This window comes from Ciona intestinalis, unplaced genomic scaffold, assembly GCF_000224145.3.
Source record: "Ciona intestinalis unplaced genomic scaffold, KH HT000103.2, whole genome shotgun sequence".
Lineage (NCBI taxonomy): Eukaryota > Metazoa > Chordata > Ascidiacea > Phlebobranchia > Cionidae > Ciona > Ciona intestinalis.
Genome location: NW_004190425.2, coordinates 92,526 through 117,342, shown reverse-complemented (window position 1 = coordinate 117,342; position 24,817 = coordinate 92,526). Strand labels below are relative to the sequence as shown.

General features: G+C 32.6%; 2 protein-coding genes and 1 long non-coding RNA gene across 4 annotated transcripts; 1 reads left to right on the top strand and 2 right to left on the bottom strand.

Annotated features, from left to right (window-relative positions):
* Positions 1 to 1,628: 1,628 nt before the first annotated feature.
* Positions 1,629 to 12,506, bottom strand: LOC100181054 (whirlin). The gene is made up of 16 exons (XM_018815825.2): positions 12,088 to 12,506; positions 11,094 to 11,252; positions 10,559 to 10,683; positions 10,255 to 10,344; positions 9,444 to 9,641; positions 9,069 to 9,211; positions 8,542 to 8,669; positions 7,157 to 7,342; positions 6,679 to 6,804; positions 6,127 to 6,255; positions 5,586 to 5,690; positions 4,958 to 5,221; positions 3,878 to 4,710; positions 3,281 to 3,332; positions 2,645 to 2,824; positions 1,629 to 2,317 (listed from the first exon to the last, which is right to left on the bottom strand). The coding sequence occupies exons 1-16, from the start codon at positions 12,181 to 12,183 to the stop codon at positions 2,135 to 2,137; spliced, it is 2,997 nt and encodes a 998-aa protein (XP_018671370.1). The 5' UTR covers positions 12,184 to 12,506; the 3' UTR covers positions 1,629 to 2,134.
* A 22-nt stretch (positions 12,507 to 12,528) lies between these two features.
* Positions 12,529 to 14,317, top strand: LOC101243162. Of its 2 annotated transcripts, XR_717631.3 has the most exons (4): positions 12,529 to 12,686; positions 13,046 to 13,248; positions 13,565 to 13,802; positions 14,115 to 14,317. It is a non-coding gene; the product is annotated as an uncharacterized LOC101243162 (long non-coding RNA). The 2 variants fall into 2 exon arrangements; XR_003396844.1 differs by lacking the exon at positions 14,115 to 14,317 and having other exon boundaries at positions 12,531 to 12,686; positions 13,565 to 14,063.
* Positions 14,276 to 20,451, bottom strand: tgfbr-ic (TGFbeta-recepter I homologue; the record flags this gene model as incomplete). Its single annotated transcript, NM_001100434.1, is given in 11 exon segments — positions 14,276 to 15,050; positions 15,267 to 15,397; positions 15,534 to 15,658; positions 15,999 to 16,155; positions 16,413 to 16,580; positions 16,961 to 17,121; positions 17,343 to 17,457; positions 17,711 to 17,836; positions 17,894 to 17,929; positions 19,778 to 19,964; positions 20,327 to 20,451. Coding segments are annotated over 11 exon segments (1,460 nt in total), but the record flags the coding sequence as incomplete, so codon positions are not given.
* Positions 20,452 to 24,817: the final 4,366 nt, after the last annotated feature.

Sequence of the window (24,817 nt, the reverse complement as noted above, 5' to 3'; positions counted from 1 at the left end):
GTCCGCTGTATGGCGTATAGAAAATACGTATTAACCATTTCAGAGATACCTGTATTATACTTACGCCTAATGTACAGGCAATATACCTTCAAAACATTAAGCCTTACCTTAGTAATGTAATTACCACCTGAATCTTATCACTTCTTAATGTAAAGTAGTTTGACATTGAATTACTGAGATAAAACACGAACGAAGTTCTTACTGAAACAAGAAGTTATCTCTATAATCTCTATATTGATATTAACAATTTGCGTATTTTAACACCCAAGTATTTATAACTATATATCTCATTTTATTAACCGAATATCTTGCCGCCACTAAAAACTAAACTCATGCCTTTTGTCAATTTTTTAGCTCTCAAGATATTTTTATTCGTTCTAGTAATGTTTCGTATAAGTGTCCTCGGGCAAAATAGTGATTGCTTATGTCAGCAATTCAAATAAGTTTAAAACTTTCATGATCACTATATGAGCTTGATAACTGCAATACATGCGGTGTGCGATGATGTGTAATCAATAACGCATAAAAAGCCAGTCAAGTTAAAATGCTACAATGCACAAATAGACGTTTAAATCGGGCGTATAATTGATATTGAATATAAGATATTAGCATTTTATTTTTAATATGTTTTGCAATAATAGGGTTTTGGTAACTATAGGACAGTACAATTCACTGTGGTAATGTTAAATTAATTTTACCAAAATACGTTTAGAATTGAGTCACCAGCTCATCACTGTACCATATAATTTCTAGTATAACTGGACTTGTATAGCATCAGTTACCCAGTAATTCGTTGTAAGTTGAACACTTGCCAATTTGCAGCAGTGCATCTCGTGTTACACACGCATATAGCACTGAAGATACAGGAATAACTATTTACAGGATACTCAACCGTATGCTAAAATAAACATAAAAAAGGACAAATCGTGAGAGTTAATGTATATTGACACATGACGTTCATAATCCAACTTTGTATCACATGACGTCATCGTATAATGTTAAATAAAGATAATGCTAAAATGCATAGAATATCTTTTTACATAAGTTAATATCACGTGCAGGTGATGTCATTCTGCAAATTTAAAACAATCAGATAACCAGAATAAAACGCTTCTTGTGGTAAGATTTAACCCGCAGTTTGTTCTGATAAAAGTTCGTCTTGGTAAACCGAAACTAATTAAATAACAAACAAAAAAACAAAAAAATGGATCCTTTTATATAAACATTCGCAAAGAAGGATAGTTGAGAACTCGTCATCTGACACGAGGTATTTGAAACAGAACAATCGTGTTTAACGACTGTCGTTTTCGGCCACGCGAGGATAAGGTAAGTTACAATCATTCATTCGCACGTACACGGCAGAAGCCGTTCCTTAACCTCAGACCATAGATATCTAAACATATGCTTAGATGTTTACTTTCTACCTTGCGATCAAGTTTATCAAAGGTGACGTCCTACAAAAACATAAGCACTATAGAAATGCTATATCCATTTTCATTTTAAGACTTGAATTTTTTAGGTTCAGTGGTAATTTCTCTTTGTATTTTTACAGCTTCATTCCGAAAATAGTATTACGGTATTTTGGAACATTACATTGTCATTATGTACACGAATAGCAACAAGCGCAGTGAATTTCTGAAACTTTATTTACTAATATTTTACAATACTAACTAAAGCAAAGGCAGTAACACCACAAGAAACACTACAGTAGCAAATATACAATATAAACCATCACAATGTCATGCACAACACCAATAAATTAAGATTCAAAGAATCTATTGAACAGCATTAAATGAATTTTTAGAACGAAAGATTGTGCAAAAGCAAATATACAAAAAAAAACTCTCAATTACTTGAAGACAACATACAAAGAGGTAAATGCAAGGTATTCTAGTCAGGCAGTAACTATAAAACAGGTAAGTACATTGGATGGGCAATACTATTGCTATGTGTAATCACTGGTGTGGGCAGTATTGAAACTGGAGGTAAAAATTGTCATTATTTGATCAAATTGTGCTTTGTTTTGAGCAACAGTGTTGTGAGATTATTGCAATAAAACATCAGGAACATGAATTGGAAAAAAATATTCGGAACTTGGTTAATTTGTTCAAAGTTTTGAATATGTACAAGTCAGTTACATAGGCAGGTATGGACCACTGACTATAAGTTCAAGCGAATCTCGGCCTTCCTCTTTAAATGCACGAGCAATTGATTGAATGACTTGGTCATGTTTGAGTGGTCTCAGTGGTGTACCATTCACTTCATGAATCACATGACCAATTTTGATTCGACCACATAGGTGCGAGCAACTTCCACGCTGTTAAAGAGAAAAATATATTAGTTAGTATTTTTGTAAGGGTTTTTCATTAGTATAACGTGTTGTACAGAAAAAAGTTTTTTACGCACGCTACAATAACATGTAAATTATTGCGTTTAAACAACAATCTTTTATTTGTTTTTTTTTTACTTTTCTATTTCTGAGCTACCAAACTCAGACAAAGGAAAAACATTGACTACAACTGTTAATAAAAATTCCAAACAAACAAAAACCTAACCTAAAACTCTTAAGTTTTCAAGAATAACAAACCAATTACCAATAACTCCTTCATGGCATAAAATCAACTTGGTAAATAGAAACAATTACCTGGATCTTTACAACTTTAGGCAAAGGTTGTTTAGTGCCAGCACCACCGGCAATTGTCAATCCAAGTGCACCAACTGTTTGGAAAATCACAACTTTCTGTGTTTCAACATTTGGTAGAAAGTACGGATATTTTGATTCATCTTCCGAAGAACTGTCATCACTTAAATTTAATTTCTTTCCCTGAAAAGAATAGTTAATTAGAAGCAGCTTTAGCATTTATAAGCACCAGTGTTATGGCACAGTGGTTAATGGCTAACGCATCTGCCTCTAGAACAAAGAGTATTGCCTGAGTTGTCAGCCATTCACAAAAAAAATAATCATCTACAAAGTTAAATAAGTGGTACAATGCAAACGGCACGGGGTGAAATCGAATTCTCGATTCATAACAACTGTCCCAACTGCACCATGTGGGGATAAATAAGTTATATCCAGCTATTTTGGACGACTGCCAGTTTTTGACACCTTAGGTTTCAACTGGTAATTCTCATTTACACTATAACACATTTGCTGCTTCTGTTGGAAAGTATTTTAGCTTACATTAGGCTGTTTAAAATAATATTATTGATACCTGTTTTACTCGATAAATATTTTAGATACAGTTTAGTAAAAAACAAGATAATATTCAACACAACTTACATTGAATGCAGAATTCGAATAATCTGTTTGTTTATTTACTGTCCTGGGTAAACTGTAATATATTAAACTGGTGTTTACTTTTATTTTAATAATAACCCAGATACTCTGTTTATATACGGCAAGTTTTGTTTATCCTTGGTGTACAATGCTACAACATGGCATGTCATGCGCCTTGGCACAGTTGATTGGCAGGTCTGCCTCCAAATTAAAGGTAATCGGTTCAAGGCTTTTTGCTGCTACCATTGTGCGCATAGGAGTCCATGGGCAGGACAATTAACCTCTAACCCAGTGGTCACTAATGAGTTGTCTAAATTGTAAGCCACAAAAAAAGTTACTATCGTGGCAACTTGTAAGCCGACACGAGGTATATAAAACAAAACACCCGTGTTATGACAACTGTCTTTTTTCAGCCACGCGAGGGTAAAGCAAGTTACATTTATATATAGTACAAAATACCAATGTTTACTGTATGGTATACCTTTGCAAAATAAATATAGTGAATTTATTTTTAGGAAGTAAAAACATCTTAGATTCCAGTTTAAATTAAAGGATTGATGGTTGATACATTATTGCACTGAGACTTGATATGTCACCTACCTTTGACTGTGAACTTCAGCAGTGACTGCGTACTTTCGAGCACACGGCGATGGTTTTCTGTTAAATGATGAAAATGATGTTGGACGAAGATGTATCTCGGCTGGGGAGTCAGTGATTCTGGGTGGATGGGAGGACCTTTCGCTCATCGTGCTCGATGCGGAGGAGCTAAAGGATAAAGGAGGAGGGGGAAAATCGGAGTCGCTCGTGGTTGAATCGTGGCAGGAGATGGAGTTTTGATTTTGTTTATTGTTCTTAAATTGAACCGGAGGTTCGAAAAACTGTGGACACGGCAGGGAGGGGTGGATGGGGTTGCTCCCGGCTTTGATCCTCCCTGAGTGAGAAGATCGATGTTTCTCCAGAGCCAAACTGAACGGACTGATTGAACGATCCGATGTTTTGATTGTTACTTTGGAGGTTTCTTTTTTTTCCGATGGAGGGTTTGGTTCTTTGTATTCAAACGAGGATGTTGTGTTAAAGATCTTCCTTTCTCGGAAAGATCTTCGTGGTTTGTTGGGAGGAGCTTTTGGAGGAACGGGAGGAATCTTCACTTTCGGTTCCTTGTTTTGATCAGGAAGACGCACAGGAGAAATCATCTCAGCAGATTCAGTGTTTGATTCACTCGATTGAAATGAAGAATTTGGGGTTGATTGTAACTTAGGCGGTTGTAACACTTTGTTGCTTGTTTCGTTTGTGCTGATTGACTCAGTGGAATTCGTGGTGTCTTCCTGATGTCTGCTCCTCAAAGCTTCCACCTCTCGTCTCAACACAAGGACATCAAATCGATCCAAATCTCGATGACTGATGTAATCCCTTATAACTGACATCAGTGAGAACTGAAGAGAAGTTACAAATTTAAGGTTATTATTAAAATTTTGGCAAAGAAATAATCAACAAATTTTTAACTAGAAAGTTACTTAGGTATGATAGAGCTGTAATTAAAAAATATTTTTGTTAAAAAGGGGAACAAAATTTCAATCAATAAAATCATGATCATATGAACATGAGACCAAATCACGAGTAAATGAACTCAATATGTACAGAATGTACAGCAAACCCCATGAGAATAATCATAAAATTTACCTTCTCATGATCTGCAAGTAGTTGGGATAACGCCAACACAAGTGCGTCGGGTGACACGTGGCTTGACAAATATTCCTTGACATAATATTTCAACGACTTCTGTTCTTCCTCCGACAGCGTTTCCCACACTGGATTGCAACTTAATGAGTTGTTGAGAGATGAAAGTTTCATTGGTAGTTTACTATCGCAACCCGTTGACCGTTTTAACATATTAGGAAGAATCATTTGTTGATGGGGGCTCGTTATTTTGCGTTGGAAAGCTCCCTGAAAATAGGAAAAAATCCGTGACAATAAGTTTTGGGCGAATTGTTGCAAATACAGACTGTATGTGTATTATATTTTATAAATACTTGCATTTTCTGATGTACATTAACAATGAATATAACTTGCTTTATCCTTGGCCAGAAAAAGACAGTTGTTTTAACACACGTGTTCTGTTTAATACACCTCATGCGAGCTTATGAGTTACCATGAATGTAACTTGATGGGTGATTTGTTTTTGTAGTTTTTAGGTTTTTATGTATGGCTTACAATTTCTAAATATGATTTTTTTTAAGTTTTAGATTCAAGTTCATGTTAAAAATATAGTATTTGTTGTCATGATGTAATAATTTTAAACTTGTCTTACCCTGACTCCATTTGGTTGTAGTTTCCCCACCACCTTACCACCCCCGATGCTGCTGTGAAGTGAAACACGATCATCTATTGGTTGGTGATGTGATGTTTTGGCCGACTGTACATTGGTATATCAGTGTGTTAGAAAATGTTTTGTTACTATCATTTTATAAGTTCGGGTCAGATTATTGTGGTCAAACATACTAATGCTAAGATTAAGTACGTTTGCCTTATCCTTGAACACTAAGAAACAAAATTTGTACCGCTGAGTTGCGGTACAGGTTAAAAAGTGACAGGCACAAAGTTTACTTGTAAAACTATTGACAATTCTGCCGCACTGCAATATCTTCAACAACTCAACTAAAATATGGCAGCAGGGAACCAACAAAAATTGTCCAAGTTAGAAAAAAACTACAAACAAAAAGTACAAACATGGAAGTTAAACATGTCTACTAATTGTTATTACTACACTTTAATATCGCAAGTAAGACGATATCCTTTGCTGTTTTCATAGCTTTAACAACATCATTTTAATGATGTAAATAAATATTTACCTGAGGTATTCTCCCAACATATCTAACCGTCATAATCAACATTCTACTTGATCTGATCAACTTGACAGCATCAGCGTGACTTAGTCCGCCCAAACTAACATTGTTGACTTCCAATATCTCATCTCCTGCCTTTAATATCATTAAAATACTGTTATAAAACAAAAATAGTATAAATAAAACACATCGCGACAGTAGGTTTAGTATCAATACTAATGAACAATCAATTCAGGAAAAATAGGACAAAAACAAGCTTGCAAAACAAAGTTATATTACCACTATTGTGTTTTAATAAACATTATTTTAAAAGATTTTTTTAAACAAAAACATTTTTTAAATTAAATAAACATTAGGGGCAGCCATACTTTTTTATGCCCCATGAATGCTCCAGTTGGTAACAAAAATATTTTGTGTTGTTATGTCAAATCTTGATGACGTTCGAATACAATGAACATGTTTTTATATGTATACCAGATAAGTCCAAAAAAAATATTTGGCATTATGTCCTGTACGCTTGTAGCAAAAGGTAACAGGTATGGGTTATATAAAACAAACCTTTAACCCAGAATTCTCTGCTGCTGAACTTTCATCAACAGCTGTAACAAATATTCCCAACCCATATTCAGATCCACCCCTGATCATCAAACCCAGGTTTTGACCTTCTTTAACGTTTAAGTTGATCTGGAAAGTTCTTATTTAAGTTTTCTAAGGTTAATCAAAGTTTTCCTAGGTTTTTTACTTGAGGATTTTGCGAGGTGAATCCCAATCACTTCCACATGCGGTTATAATAATTTTACTCAACTCAAATATATAAATAGTATATAATAGTCATAGTTTTATTAGATTGAGATTGGGACAGAGAAAAAACTCGAAAAAAGAAGATTTGTTATAAGATACATGCAACATAACATGGCTACCTTTTTTTCCAATTTTTTAACCAGACACTCGCACTGTTGGTTTATATTTATGAGGTCGCAATTTGACAGTACAGTTTGTATATATGAGGCCTTGAATGCTAAAAGTAAACAATTACCCTTCGTTGTCCTGATGATAAAAGACGTAATCCACTTTTTGCAGTGTCAACATTAGCAGAGGTGTGGTCCTGGGTAAAAACTGGGGGTGAGGGGGGTCTGGTTCGAGGGTGGGGCTTGTTACGCATGATATGTTTCGCACCTTGGGGTTTAACATGTAGCACAAGTTTGTCACAATTTTTCAAAATCTGTGGATTAGAAAAAAGTTAAAATATGTAATGTGTAATTGTGATTAAACTGCGTTAAATGAAAATAAGGCCTATACTACTAAAACATCTGATGCATTTATTATAAGTTATGTTTAAATCTCTGTTTAGGAATGACCAAAAGTTTACTTTTTTCAGCTCACTTAATTTTAAAATAGGTGGAACTTTAAACTTATTTGAAAGTAAGTTCAATATAAATAATACAAAATATTAGAGAGATACCATACATGATACAGTATGTGTGTTAAGAGTAAGACCACATACAGAAACAGTTTTAACAAAAAAGAACAATTCCTTGCCCACTGTCCTATTAGATCATGTGTACATTCATACTTGAAGCATAGGAATATAGCACTTGAAGGAAAGTGGGTTATATGACGCGGTATTTTAGAACGAAACTTAATACTACGTAGTTGATTCTATCAAACAAGTGTTTGAAAATCTAGAGTTCCAGGGTCACAACTCAATTATATTGAAAAGCACTTTACGCTGAAGTGTGCTTATGTGTGCTTGCTTCATTTAGGTTTAGAAATATTTGTAGCTGGTGAACCACACAGCGATGTACAAAATCAAACTCTTGTAAAATAAGAAATATTATGCTAATCTCATTAACCCAACCATAACAGTGATAACACAAGTTACTTAAAAATTGATGTAATTCTAATGTAATCAAGTTGTAGAGTAATATAATAATAATATCCCACATTTGTGCCACAAACTTCAGTTTAAAAATATTTTTAATCCAAGTTAGTATCATAATAAATAATGATCATTATGACATCACTGAAGAACGAACCAGTCACTAAACAGAGACATTAATTATTGATTTATAACCACAGCTTAATATAGCAGCAGTTGAATGGTGGGAATAAATTGTGTGGATAAAACCCGCTGCTTCATAATATAGTGAAGTTTTAGAAATTTAAAAATAACATTCAACAAAAATAAAAATCAATGTGTTTAAAAATAAGTCAAACAACATTGGAGAGAAATAGTTTTATTTATAAAGTATTCTATCATATCTAGAAGTTCTATGTTAAATTGTCAATGTTAATTAAGAATAGTGCTGTACTTAAATAAGTGTTGTTAGGTTATAATACAAAACCTCATGCCCCTTGTCAAATTCCATACAAAACAATACTAAATAAAGGTAAAAAATAATAAGCATTCTATATGGTTACCTGCACAGCAACATCGTGTGAAACAGCAGAATGTAGAGCTGTATCATTAGCTTGGACGATTAAATCTCCAGGTTTTAGGTTTGCTTCATTTGCAGCTGATCCTTCTTCAACATGAGAAACAAATATCCCTGATAACATTACATATATTATTTATTAAACATAATCTTTGTACATAGTTTGACTTTGTTATGTAACTTACTTATCAATGCATGGCGAGCAAAATGCGATGTTATAACACAGGTGTTCTGTTTTATACGCCTGTTGCTTGCCTTTTAATTACCACATATGTAACTTTGTAACTTTTTATTTTTTTTGGAATGTTTTATTTATGGCTGACAATTTGGACAACATATAGGGGACCACTGGGTGTGAATATTTTTAACTTCCTAACCACTTTGCCACGACACCAAATGAAACTGAATTCAATCCTTTTTCAGAAAACATTTTTTTAAACAAGAATATATATACTATATATATATATGTAATATACATATATATATATATATATATACTTAATTTAAACAAACCTGTTCCTAGTTCAGAACCACCTCCAATTATAAATCCCAATCCACGTTTTGCAGATTTTAATCGATTTAATTTGATCAAAACGACATCACTTTGTCGGGAGGTTGATGAAACATCAAGATTGCTTGATTTCTTTTTCCTCATGCTGTAATTGTAATAAAATAATAAAATAAATCCTGATTTAAATTAATTTAGACTTTACACAAACCAAAATAGAGACACAAGATGCAATTTAATTTTAATTGTTTTTGTAACATGTTACATTTTTAAAAAGTATATATAATATATAAACATAATTATTATCACAAAATTTAATATGTTTAGGATGTTTCAGATGCAATATGAATAAAACTATATAGACTAGCAAGAAGATTTACCTTGATTTTTTAATAAAACTTCCAAATAATGAAGATCCATCTTTACCCGTCTCTGAAAGATGAGTCTCAGAGTAATGTCTTCGTCGATCTGAAGCTTTAAGACTGGATGTTGATGCTCTCCGTGAGAGAACAGCTTTTACTCTTCTTCTTACAGCAGAACCAAATGTACCAGAAGAAAAAAGTTTTGAACTTTTGCCGCTGTAAAAAATAATCAACTTTATAAAATAAAATATCAACTTCATTATGATTTTAATAAGTTTAATAGGCTGAGTTATGAAGAAAGAATGCACCTATAGAACAATTAACCTCAAACGAATGAATGTAATAACTTACTTTATCTCCTCATGACTGAAAACAACAGTGGTTATAACACGGGTGTTCGGTTTCATATATCCCGTACCATCTTACAAGTTACCATAATTATTTTACTTTGTGAGTAACTTTTCAGGAAATTTGATTTTTTATGTATGGCTGATATTTGAACAAACCATTAGCGACAACTGGTTAGAGCAAACCATAATATGTCACAACAAACAACTACTTTTATTATTAAACCATGTTTATTGTGCTAAAATGGTTAAATCTTATTATTTTAGGCTTACAGATGAATTATAAATGATGGTTGGGAAATTTCTTGCTTTACAAAATATTTGAAGAAAAAATTTAATAGATGACCATGTTCTATTTAACAATGTTTAATGAGGGTGCAGTGTGATGGAAAAAGATTGCTTCATATATATATATATATAGCTTTTGTTTTACTAAAGATTCTTTTTATATTGAATATCCTTTTAGTTTCATATAAACTAACCTTATCTCAGACATGCTTGCTGAACGCACAGGACGATTTTCTAAATTTGATTTCAAATCATTTGATTGTGAATTGCCACAAGTAGTTATCCTAAAAACCAAATATATGCGTTTGTTTGTTATACATAACAATTGAAACTAATTACAAAATTGCAACAAAACAAACCATTTTTTTGTTAACCCAAACATAACCCTATAAATACAATTTCTAAATATTTTTTTAAAATTTTTAATTTTTTTTAAATATAGCTACAAATGTAAAAAAACAATATATATCATCTATTGAATTTAAAGAAGCAGCTCACCCAATACCAGAATCATCAGTCTGTTGCAAAGATACGCTACTCTCTCTACTTGAACCTGACCTTCTAACATACGCCCCTTCACACGTGAATTGATCAAATGCTGCACGATCAACCACTGGAATTATCTTAATAAACATCACAGGTAAGTCAAGAGTAAATAAGAGGAATGTTATGACTTATAGCCTTTAAGTCATAAGTTATAGGTGTATAATATAATCCGAGCAATCATATTTCAACAATTACAAAACAGTGCTTGTTCAACGTTGTTACCATAAAAGGCATTTATTCAAAACACAAAGAGTAACAAATATAATATATATATATCAAAAATAACATAAGCGTGTTTCACGTGTTTGGTATGAATGTATATATATATACTGTATAAATAAAAGAATTCGCTTTAAAAAAAGGTAAACTTGGAACGGTTACTTATGTTTCAAATCTGGACAGTACAATAAGAACAGCATGATCATATACATCACAAATCAGTTCATACCAAAAACAGTACTGGTAGTTAACGTTAAATTTGACTTGCCTGTTTAAGCAATGGAATAATACTCCTCTTTTCTTCATTGTCCAGCACAGATTTCAAGGATTGAGTAAGATAATAGACATTTCGGTTTTTGTGATAACAACTTAAGATATGCGTCACTTCATTTCTTTCTTCTTTTGTTAAAACTTTACGCATCCGAACCTGAAATTTAAATACCACTCATGTGATGAGAGTCGTGATTTTACAGTTCAGTAATCATACTACCAAAGCGTGCAATTAACATCAATTAATAACTTTTTATGAAGATTATAGCCTGTGTTGGGGGTGGTGTAATAGTTTATTCGCATCCATCTTAACGGTAATAACTCCGTACACCAGGTTGACAACTTGGCTTGACAAATACACAACAACTTAGCTTGACAAATACATGATGAGTGGCATTAGGCTTTAAACAAACGCAAATACAGCAGAGTATAAGAAAGTTTCCCCTCTTCCCCACACAGATACTTGGTGACAGGAGACTTATATAGTGTTAAACATGTATGCAAACACAAAAAAGAGATAATTCACAAAAAAGAATGGCAGATTGGCATATAGATATCATTTACTTATAATGATTGGAAAAAATTAAGTGCTAGTGAAGAATCCTCCCCTATGTTAGGCAACATGCAGGGCAGTAAAATTAAACCATTAGCACTCTTTTCCTAGTTACTTGTACAACTGCGTAAAAAGGTGTTTTTATATGTTTTATCCCATGTTTCTGTTAATTGTAATGTATTAGACATTATTTTAACATAATTGGGGTTGCGCGTTTTGTTGCAATCTTGAGGGGCGAGCTTTAAAAGGGTTAAGAACCCCAGCAATGCCTGCATTAGGTTATATTCGTTTAAACTATATCATTAAATACCTGTACTACACAGTCAAGTCAACCGTTACACCTGCTAACCTACTAATCAAAATTCATTATTTCAAAAAAGTTCGACATACATATGTACGAAAATTTTGAAACGATGTGTACTGTACTACATACACTTACTTGAAAGTTATAAACATTTACGTTCATTTTCTTTTTACCCGAACCACTACTTGACGCGTTCGAACTCCAAGTCTCATTTCCGTTATTTGTCGCCATTACTAGCAAATTGGGAACATTTCGTATTCCATTAATGCAGACGTCTACAGATAAATTGTAACTAAGGCAGGGACGCTATCATCTCATTTCAAGCATTGACCAATTGCGCAATGAACCAGAACGATATTCTTATTGCGTCATTTAGCTGTGATTTTATTTTACATGTGGGAGCTTTTGATATTATATTTGAATGCTACGTGTAACGTTGAATTAATTGCATCAACTAATATTATTTGCAAATTTTATAAAAACACAATTGTATTGTATTTTTCATGGTTGTTTCAAAACTGAAAAGAGTGATTGCTATGTTTATGTTAAAATTGAAGGCATTGCATCGATTAGGGAAAACACCTATAGTACCAAATTGAGTATAATTATATAAACGTATTAAAGTCTTGAAACTGCTTTGCATGAACAATTGAATACATATTGATATGCTACGAAGAAAACCTTCAAAAATTAAACTACAAGTTGAAGATCTTCAAGATTATCTGAATCATTGTGTAAGTTATATTTCGCATATATATTATTATTTAATATGGAAAAAAGTAATTAAATAACCGGCTTCGTTATTGCAATGGCACATATAAGTGAATAATACCTTAGGGGTTACAAATAAAACTACAGGTTGCAAACGATTGCAGATGTTTCCATGGAATTAAAAGTTAATTTGTTATCTTCTTAATCGTATGGTCATTTAACATCTTTTGGACCAGGCCGCATCCCGCATATAGTATTCTGGTCCAATTTACCGAAATATCTACAATCCTTTAAATTTTATTTTACAAATCAACATTTTCGTTAAAAGGTTTGACATAGATACGTTTATTTGTGGCCTTAACATCATGATATTTTTTTACAGAAAGAAACGAACAAAGGAAAACAGAGTCACAGCGAAACAATAACTAAAGATTTTGATGTAAATCAAACGTTCACGACTATACCGGCAAATCCAGGCGGTATTCGAAACACACGGTCTAGAGCAGAAGTTCATCGTAGAATTGGATATCAACCTCAACCTATAACTCCAGAAAGTACTTCACAGTACAATAATATTCATTAGAGGTATGGGTTATAATTTAGATGGGCAATGTAAGTTTCATTAGCTAGTATTTTTAATTTTATACATTTTTTTTTCAGTAAGCCTGTATGTTACAGAGAGCATGTATGTTTCACTGCTTGGTTAATAATTGGGCATAATGTGTTTATAAAGAAATGATCTTTTCTGAAGCAACAAAACCATGATGCAGACAAAACTTTGGTTTTAATAAATTCCACATTAACTGTTGTCTGTTATATACCATAACATGAGTTCTTCTAGAATACATGCATATATTTTATATATATATAAAATCGGACTTCAAACATTATCGTTTAACAGAGATTCGATCAAGTGAGGCATGGCAGCTTCAAGTCGAGAAAAATTTTACGCAAATAACACTTTAGCTGTTCTTTTGATTGCAATGGAAAATAACAATGTTAGGGTTGAAACTAAGAATGAAAGTCTAATTAAAGGTCGTCTAATCAATTGTGACGGCTTCGGTAATCTGAATTTAATAAATGCAACTATTATCAATGTTAGAGGAACAAAAATTAAAGTGGATGAGATTTATATAAAGGTGCGTAATTGTTGTAAACTTGATAAGCCTACTTTGTAAACAATTTAATACACGTACATTTTAAAATTCAAGTTTGGCTATAAAAACTATTTTCTATTGTGGGTACTCGTTGTAAACTTGATAAGCCTACATTCATAAACAATTGACGTACATTTTAAAATCTAAGTTTGCCTTCAAAAACTATTTTCTATTTAATAAAGTAAAGTACCACATCATCAACAAATATATGCTATGTTTCTGTAGATTTCGGTGTGGTTGCAATTTAAAATAGCAGTCTATCCATTATTACAACTGCTAATACTTTTAATAAAGGCATCATCCGTGAGGTATGTACAACTCCCAAGTAAGATTAACCCGATTGAAGAAATAGAGAAGCACATCTCTCGTTCAAAACAGAGAAAACCACAGATGCCTGCTAAGTATAAAAAAGAAAAAACTTAATCTTCTTGTACATTCACATAAAACTCTGCATGTTGATTTAAATGTTTTATATACACAATACAACCAAAATTAAGTTAGAAAGTAATTTGTACATAGTTGCAAAACAAGGTAACCATAATTACATATGAATGCACTGATTATAGAGGATGCTGGTAAACAACGGAGAAAAAATTTAGTTCATAGAATTCTACAGAATGCTGCAAACCATAGTGCAATGTTGTTGTTGGTATTAATATATTTGATAGAGATTTTTTGGACATTTTCTATGGGTGTATGTACAGACACAATACTTATCACCATTAGCCAAAAGCTGAGCAATTATACAAAGCAACAATTAAAATTTTGTTGGTTGTTCACCTGTTAAGAGTGCACACTATGATCAGACTACAGACCCTGCTGGTTTTAGATACTACCAAGTGAAAGTCTTATACATAACAAGAAACAACAAACACATAACACAACATACATTGGCAACATTGTGAACTTTTCAATAAAAAGAAGTTTAAAATATTTGTACAAACAGAACAATAAAAATATTTCATAAAAGCAGTGTACAAGATCTAAAACTAAATCCTGATAAGATTTTGAATTGTTTTTGTTTTGAGTTAAGTTGGGTAGAGGTTAACATAAGTGATGGAAGTAATTTACATTGTATGAAGAAACCACCACCACCACACATCAAATATTCTTCACTCCTTCCTCATCTTCTATCTTCGCGATCGTCTTCTTTACTCGCAGTGCAGTTAAACGTGCGCATCCGCTCTCGTACCAACATTCATTCATCAGTTTCCACATTCGCTCCATGGTCTGCAACAAACCGTACAATTGTTTTTCCTACTCTTTTATAGCTTATTCTAGTAACATATTGCTCTTGTACAATTTTACTGTTTGATACAAACTGGAGAAAAGGTATCAAATTTGCAAAGCAAACTGATATTGATTGGCTCTATAATTAATTCAATGTAATTCGCCCTATTGGTTTTAACAGCCTCATTTAAGTGACCAAAAACAAGAGAAACTTACATCATATTTATGCCATGTTGCTTCCTTCTGTGGTCTAAACATCTTCTCACACACAACGACTCTCATTTGTTCAATTGTTGGATCATCAGGTACCATGTTGTAATATGGAAGTTGGTAATCAAGATTCTGACCTGGATAGTTACAAATATTTCAGTAAATTTGTAAAATACCATAGGGTAGAACGACTCGCAGATAAGAAACACACATTGCTGCCAAAGTTTATTTAAACTTTAATCATCCTTGTAAAGATAAGAAACCACTTTTTACCTCCAATGCTACATCTGCGACCAATCTCCCACAGCACAAGTCCCAGTGAATATATATCCGCACGTTTGAAAGAGTCAAAATGTAACATGTTTAATGTGTCATCCAGTATCTCAGGTGCCATGTATCTAAACAAGTGCAGTTCATAAAACACTAATTATGCGATGTGCTAAGTATGTGATAAAAAGTTAATACCAAGCAGCTAATATAGTGGTTGGAAACTATGAAAAAAAAACTTTGTTACTATTATATCGAATTATTTGATTAAAAACACTTAACCACTACTGGATCAAAAATCACAAGGAATTATAATCAATACTAAACTAATATTGAGGTAACGTAATGGGCCAAGACAATCCAAAAACCTATGTCTTGCCTTATGACCTCACCCATATTGAAGAGAAACTAATATTAAATAATCTTCTACATGATTTAGGATCACTAAATACAACTAACCACGAATCTCACCTTTTGGTTCCCACCCTGTTATTAGGAGGAATGTCAATAGTGTCGGTGCTTGAATCATGTCTGACCGCCAACCCAAGATCAGCAATTGCACATTCACCATTTTTTTTCACCAAAATATTCTTTGACTTTAAATCACAATGAGCTATTGGGGGTTTTCCTGTCATAAAGTAAATAATAATTTACTCAAACTCTGTAAAATGTTTGTTAACGTAACTAAAATATGTTTTTACAGCCAATTGGAAGGTTTTTGCTTTTAAATGTACCTTAACCTTTTTATGTAAAAACTTAAAAATACAGTAAAAAGCAACCTCATTTAAACAAAACCAGGACAAAGTTGTTTAGAATAAATACTTAAAACTGACCATGACCATCCTATAGTTTACTACTACCATCTATACACCACAGTCAGCTTACCTAAAGTACCAACAATCTCATTATGCAAATGAGCCAACCCACTAGCAATGGAGCTGCATAACTTAAGCATGGCACCAACATCCACACGTGTTTCACCAAGATAATCGAACAAAGATCCATTCTCGTGGTATTCCGATATCAACCATAGTTCAGTCCATGTCCCAACATCTAATATTGTAATAAACAATTTGTTTACATGAAGTAATATAGTAATAACTTACTCATAGATGATATTGTGAAGTTAAATATAATAATAACATTTACCAATGAAACTGGTGTGTTTGCAGAAACTATATGCACCTTGATATCGAAACCAAAAGTTTGTTTGTTCAATTGTATATATAAAGGTTGTTTTATTTGTTCTGCAAACTATAATCTTAAAATGTTCTGTTTTTGTTATAAACTGCATATAGTTTCTGCTGACTGTCAATAAGCCAATCTTTCATATCTGTGTTGAACCCTATACAAACAGCTTGTAATATAATGTGGTTGTCCTATGTCAGGTTGTGGTTTTGACACACGAACACCAGCAGCATTTTGCTTCCTACCTTTGTTATCTGCAGCAATGAATCCGAGTATATTCTCATGTCGTAACATGATGGTTTGATAAATCTCTGCCTCCCTTGCCCAGGATCTCTCATCGCGAGTCACAAACTTCTTTACCGCGACGTCTTCACCCCTCCATTTACCACGAAACACCTCACCATACCTGCCATTAGTGTCATATATTAATATTTCATTCAAAGCTTAGCTAGTACAAAGCGTTCAAATTATGGTGCTAGGCTTCCTACATTTTTACTGGCGATCCCCTTTTAATTTCCTAAAATTTTCACAGAATATATTTTGCTTTTTCGGTATAGTTAAAAATGTTAATTTTATTTCTGCTTACAGAATCCCGCATATAATATTTAAAAAAAGCATCCTGCTCACCTTCCCTTTCCAATAACTTCTTGTAGTTGAATTTGTCGAGCAATAGTTCGATGGACAAGTAATGGCAATCCTGAACCTGAACCAGTAGTAGAGAAGTCCTTGTCGTCCAAGAGATCTTGTGGGTTGTATGAATTAAAATTCAATTTAATTTGTAAACTCAATTGTAAGTTTCAATCATATTTCTTTAAATAAACTTTGGGTAATGTATAAACACTAAAAAGTAAAACAAAAAGTTGTTAGAGTTAGAAGTAATGCATCTATGGCAAGTTTTATGATATGCGTGTCATAAAAAAGTGTTGTCTTTCCAGGGTAAATGACATTGTTAAGCTATTACTGACAGTTATTTAAAGCAATGAACACATAAAGACCTTGCATGTTAGTGTCTGGTAGGCTTGAATTCTGGCTTTCCACCAATGGGTCATTTCTCTTGCTGTGTTGCTTTTTATAGAAAACCGCAACAAGAACAAGCATTGCCATCAACAAGAACCCGCCAACTGCGATAAAAAACACAGTGTTAACTATTGTAAGTTGCTTAAAAAAAAGCAGCTTACCTGATAATAAAACGATTAATGTTGTTGACAGTTGATCTGTGAAAAAGAGAATGGAATAAACAATAGAGTAAACAGTTGAAAAATGTGAAAAAAGTCGCTTAAATAACAACAACACAAACAAATTGTTGCTGTTAAAATATATATATATTAATGTACATATATATATATATATATATAGGTATATATAAAATTTAACCCATATAATAATAAATGTCTTTATAATATTAAAATGTTGTTGCATTGGTATGTTGAAAAAGTGCCATCACTTACTCGTGAGACAACGCAATTATTTATTTAGTTCATTATATAAATGCAAATGAGTGATCACATACGTGTGCTACGTAGTATTGGACATATCACGTTGTTTCAAATCGTGAAAGTAGCCGCATATTTTGAGACATTGTAAATAGGTATTTTACATGTAAGTGACGTCACACAATAAGGGAAAATGGAGCCGTCGCAATTCGTCTAAATTACTGCTTGTGTTGAATAAGACATTCGCTTTTTATATAAACAATGATAATTATTGCCCTATACGCCCGATTAAAGTAATTGGTGTTAATTTCACGCCTGGCTTACCACTATGACGTAATAATATTAACTCTGACTACAATTCTTTGAGGAAATATAAAGTGATCGTAAAATCGAGAAGATTTTCTCACGGAGACTAATCCACTAAGATCAATTGCAATCGTGGCGCCGAAAATCGCACGATGAACAAGGAACGATTATGATGTAACAATCGAAATGGAAACAACAAAGGAACGACGCCGTAGACAACGTGGAATTGTTTCGCCGACTTATGCACTCATGCATGCCAGATGTCGCCGTAATATTTATTCGCGGCAAGGGATTTAAATTTCGTGGCCGAATACACCCGAATAGAAGTGGGCCGCATATCCTTCTGTTAAGCTTTATTATCGTAGCAATACTTCCCTATGTAGTGATGTCATATGTTACTTAAGTTGGTTCGTGTTTTATGCGCATTATTTCAAAAGGAAATAGACCAATAATTAACATTTCATGCTTCCCCGTTTACTTGGCAAATTCGCACACAGTGACATTACATCTTGAAAGTAAAAACTCCGCTGTGCGTGTAGATAGCTAAACATTTGCGATTCCATTAAATCAAGCAAGATCTTAGCCCAGTAACCCGGTTGTGCGACCTAAATGTTCGGCAATCGTGTCAGACCAAAGCACACAGTATCGTTGAAGGGGTTTACAACCACGAAAAAAACAGAGTGACATGAATTCGTGAAACGGTAAAGTTTACTTTTAATGTAACACAGTTAATCATTAAAATAAATTATGTTTATTACACGCACATTTATAATAAAGAGTTGCATGCTGAAACGTGTATTTGCCTTTTATTTTACCTTTAGAAAGACACTTAATAAAAACGACCACAATCAATTTAAAGCAATATTAAATTAAGTTTATTTAAAATAAAACTCTCTGGGTAACTGATGCTCATGTAACTAAACCTGTCTTCAATGCATAAGTGTTATGGGAAGTTAAATGTCCAGGAAAACAAAATATTTATACTGCGTCTGCATATTAGATTATTAAAACATTTTTATAAAACAGTATGAACTTAATGGATGTCTATTTTGTTAGTGTCAAGAAAAAAAATGCTATATATTATATATATATACATGACCTAACTATGCTACCATAAAGAAAGACAGCACAGCATTATGTTTGGTTTATAATTTTTAGAAATGGGAACAATAAGTTTTTTATCAGTTGCGCCATTGGACTAGCAAAATACTTTCTTTATCTGTAGTTTGCCATTTTATGATTATTTCCATTACCATATTCTTTAGTATATGTATAATTATAACATAGTCATATCATATAAATACCCTTTTTTATATTAGTTACCTTGATTAGTTTGAATGCTGGCAGTTGTTGTGGGCAATGTTGGTGCTTCCATTGCTTCAGGATGGTTACAGAAGTCTGTTTTGCAACATATGACTTGATGGTTGGATTTATTGACTGGTTCACATACAAATGGTCGGTTGTATGGCACCAATCTGTTTTTTCTAAAACATCCTCTTTGAGTCAAAATCTGCAAGAATTAAAAAAAGGAAATATAAAATTTGCTGTTGTTGGCATATATTTTAATATCTGCTCTATTGGGATAAAGGGTAATGTAAGGCAAAGGGTAATTGGCAATTGACATAAAAGTTTCTTTTACTATTTAGCAAGGAATTAAACAGCGTTTGCTGTATTATAAACAAATGATTAAGAGGAAAAAATAAATAATTTAATTTAGATCTATTTTCCTTTACCCAGTACTTTAATATTATTCTTCAATGTAAATATAAACCCTAAAATTTATGTTTTAAAAAACATCATCACAATAACAATGACTGCATTGAAGCACAACTGTTGTTGCTTTAACAAATTTACACTAAACACTTGTTTTACATTTTTTGAAATAGGTAGAACTTCCGTCATGGCATAACAAACACCTTCTGGCACAGTGCAGTTAAATACATTTCTTTCACAATATGGGTTTTCTCGTGAGCCACCACAGTAACATGTTAGTGCTGAAATACAACAAATAATGTAAAACTGTGTCTTCTTTCAGTTATTTGCTATACAAAATTTTTAGAAAATCCGCAGTAACAGTATAAGAGCAGTTTTAAAATACATAATAACATATCCTTTTTTGATTTATACAAAGGTCATATTTAATCAAAAGAAAGAAAAAAAAAAATTCAAAAAACATTTTTCTTAACTTCTACGTACAAAACATTGAAACCAATAACTAGAATCCGTACGCTGGGGGCTAGTTAGGAAAAAAACCAAAAAATAGGTTGGTGGGAAAAATAGAAGGTATTTAAAATGGCCGCTAGAAAATCTGTGATTCTAGGATCACCTCTGGTTTTTTGTTCAATTATATTTTCCTTCTGAATTGCTTGGTGTTCATGTAAACACACTAATCTGCTGTCATTATCAAGGCTTGTAGTATACGTATTAAGAAATGCTGTATGGAATAATAGAAATAATTATATACAACATATAAAGTACTTAATATTATAGTGGTAGTGGTTAGTGGTATAGCATTATAAAACTAAAACTAAGAACAAGCATAAAATTTGACAATACATGGTCATTGCATTGTGCTTTACTACATACTCAAAGACTTATTTAGTAAATACATTGAATGTATGTGTATACACGAAGAATATCCAACAACTATCACCAAACAAGGCCAAACGTTTCAATTCCGGAAATCAAACATGCTTGGCGAAATTTCTCTCTCTAAATTACTGGACATCTTAACCAAATAACCAATCACCTTCAGTCGAAAATGTTTCCAAATCTTAATATAAACAACTTAACAAATGATGCTTTAACCTAAAACTATCATGTTTATAAATACATAATTCAAAGCAAGATGCCACAACAAAACCGCTGGACGAATTCTAACAACGAATAACTGAAATTCAATCTTTGAATGAAGTGACCAATCTCGGTTTCCTTTTTCTGTCGCATACCTTTCTCTTTCTCATTACTTGCTGCGTTGCTCGCTTCTTAAATCCCATGATGGGAAGGACATTCTAATGCAGAGTCGTATAAACACCGAGTAGTTCAATACATTTCTACGTCAACGGCAAATTTAACGCCAATTTATCCAAAATATTACAGTAGATATAAGAAAAATGCATATTTTTGGTAGTTAGAAGAAAACTTGGACTTGAACCCATTACCTCTGGGTTACAGGCAGGCGCGCTAACCACTATACCACGGCGCAACATGGGTCATTTGTTTTCAGTATCGAAAATGGAAAAACGGGCTTTAAAGGTGGTTAATGTGTGAAGTTTTAGTAATTTAATATGGGTAATTTTATATACTGCACAGATTTTTATATTTAAGCTGTCCGGCGCTGTGGCAAATAAGTTGTTGCTGCATCCGCCTCTAACGCAGGAAAATCGTGGCTTATGCGTCCTTGGGCAATACACTTAATGGCAATTGCCCAAACCCAGTAGTAACTAATGGGTTGTCCAATTTATCACCCAATTACATTAAAAGTGAAAGAAATCCGCGTGGCCGGAAAAAGGCAGTCATTAGGCCTATATAGTAGATTGGGGAAAGATGGAACACTTTGTCGACGAAACTTTTTTAATTTTTCTTTTATGGATCCCCCATTTAATGATAATCAAACGTGTACAGAATTATTTAACAGCTGTTGTTAAATATAAAAAAAAACATATTAAATATGTACAGTTTTTTAAATAGATATCGAATGCGAAATAGTAAGGTGGTAATTTTGAATGCTATAGCTAAGTCATATAGTATAGCCGCTAGCCAATGACATTTTGTAGCTTGCGAGTGTAAACGATTAAACTAATTTCTCATAGACTCACCTTTTCGTATACAGTTTTAATATTTCGTACAGTTTGATTTAGTTTTTGTCTTGGCCCACAAAAACTACGCAATGTCATGGCCTTTACTAACGATATACAACAAGGACGATATCTTAAGTAGGCCATGGGTTGTGTAAAAAATGAGATATATAAACACGAGGAAATGGACAGGGGTCAATATAACTTTCCATCTTTCTCTATTGTAGTTTCTTACGGCTAAACTTTAAGGTTGCTTTCAGTTCCATAATTTATAACTCAGGGTTTATTCAAACATGTAATATATATATTATTAGTATACTGATATAGTAACAAGATAATTTTTGAAAAATATGGGTCACTTAAACACATGTTGCCCCATATTTCCAAAATCAAAATACATGACTCAAAAAACTAACCGGCTGCGCCATTTTCTTTGCCATGTAACCTTTATATATATAACCTAAAACAATATTTTTGTTGTTTTTATCTTTAAGTAAAGTCATATTACCCCTGCCTACTTTCCTCATGTTGTATATATTTTTTTTTTTTTTTCACAAAACTAAAACTAGTTTTATGAGACAAATTCAAACTGTACGAAATATTCAAGTTTTTGCTATGGAATTATAGTTTTATCGTTCACATTTGCAAACTACAATATTCCATCGACTTTACTATGATTTAGCAAGCAACCAAAATTAGCACTTTACAATTTCGCATTTTTTACCTGTTCAAAGAATACTGTTTCTATTTAACAAATCTTTTTAATATTTAAACAGTAATCTGCTTTGACGCGCGCTCTATAAAGTTGTGGTAATATTGTCGAACAATTCTGAAACAAAGGGTGGGGGAAGATGGGACACTTCGTCAGACGAGACTTTTTTAATTTTCTTTTTACGGACCCCCATTTAATGATAATCAGGAAAATAAGGTTATACAGAATTATTCGACAGTATTATCATGACTATATAAAACGCCCGTCAAAGCTGATTACTGTTTTTAAATATTAAAAAAATATGTAAAATAGCTTCATAAAACAACCTTGAATATTTCGTACAGTTTGATTTTGTCACATAAACTAGTTTTAGTTTTGTAAAAAAACACTGAGATATAGCCTAAGCATGAAGAAAATAGGCAGGGGTCAATATGATGTGATAATTTATAAGAAGTGGCTTGTGCCAAAAATAGAGTAGTAATACCCAATTTGTAGCAAAAATAAAAACTTTATCAATAGTTATTATTAATTTTCTCTTATTACAAGTTCATATACATTTGTAGGATACAAAATTTATCCATTGATTTTCGAACATAACCCATTGTCGTTCAAACAATACCAAATGTTATGCAATAATATAATATATATAGGTCAGTGCTCTTCAACCTTTTTGGGGTTGGTGGACCCCTAAAGTTGTTGTGACGAACTCATGCACCCCTGATTGCTTTAACGTAAAGCTAATGACGTCATCAAGGAGAAATGCGTACGAGAATAAGTTCCTGTTTAGTCGAAAAGCACCGCTAATCAAGATCATTAGGAATATGTGGTTTGCAGTTAAAGAAAAGACTAGTTTCGCAATTCGCAGTGATGCAAGATATAAAATTCATATAAAAAAAACTGTAGAAAAGTGGCTAAATTTATTAAAAATGTTCAAAACTGAATATTATTGCTGAAAATTTTTGAAGTTTGTGATGCACCCTTGTATACCCTTCTGCACTGGTGCACCCCAGGCATATTTTGGTGCACCCTAGGGTGCACCGTGCACACCGCTTGAAGAGCACTGATATAGGTAACGTGTTAAAAACTATAGCAGTAGGGCAAGAAAAAGAATGTTTAGACCTAATTTTCAAAGCGTACAGTATTATTTCGTGATATTTACGTATATTCCTATTTATAAATACACTTAACAGTCAAAATTAACAATGATTTTAAACTGTGCCATCTTATCCTGTGTGTTTTCAAATTTGTAAAATTTCACCTGTTGTGCGGATCGCTATAAATAACTCCTTATGTGTTTTATTATATTTTATTAAATTGGTGTCAATTAATAAAGGAATGATAGTACTAATTCGTGGTATTACCCAAAAACCGTCATCTATTTTGATTTTGGAAATATTTGGCAATATGTGCTTAAGTGTCCCATCTTCCCCCATTGTACATTATATTTCTGAGTATCATTATACGGGGCCCTTAAACAGAAAATTAAAAGAAAGTCTCGTGGAACAAAGTGTTTCATCTTCCTTCACGCTACTATAAAATTTAATATTCTTTTGTAGGATACATTATTTATGAATTGATGTTCGAAAATTACCCATTATCGTTTAAACTATATACAATTTTTTATTCAATAATATATTAGGCAACATGTTTAAAACCATATAGCGGTTTGGAAAGGAAAAGGATGCTTAAATTGATTTTCAAAGTGTACAGTATTGTTTCATGTTATTATTTTTATTTTTTGAATTGTTGTCAATTTATAAAGGAATGATAGTACTACTTCGTAATGTCACCCAAAAGCTATCGTGTGTTTAGAATTTGGAAATATTACTATAAACATTATACCTCATAAAGCTC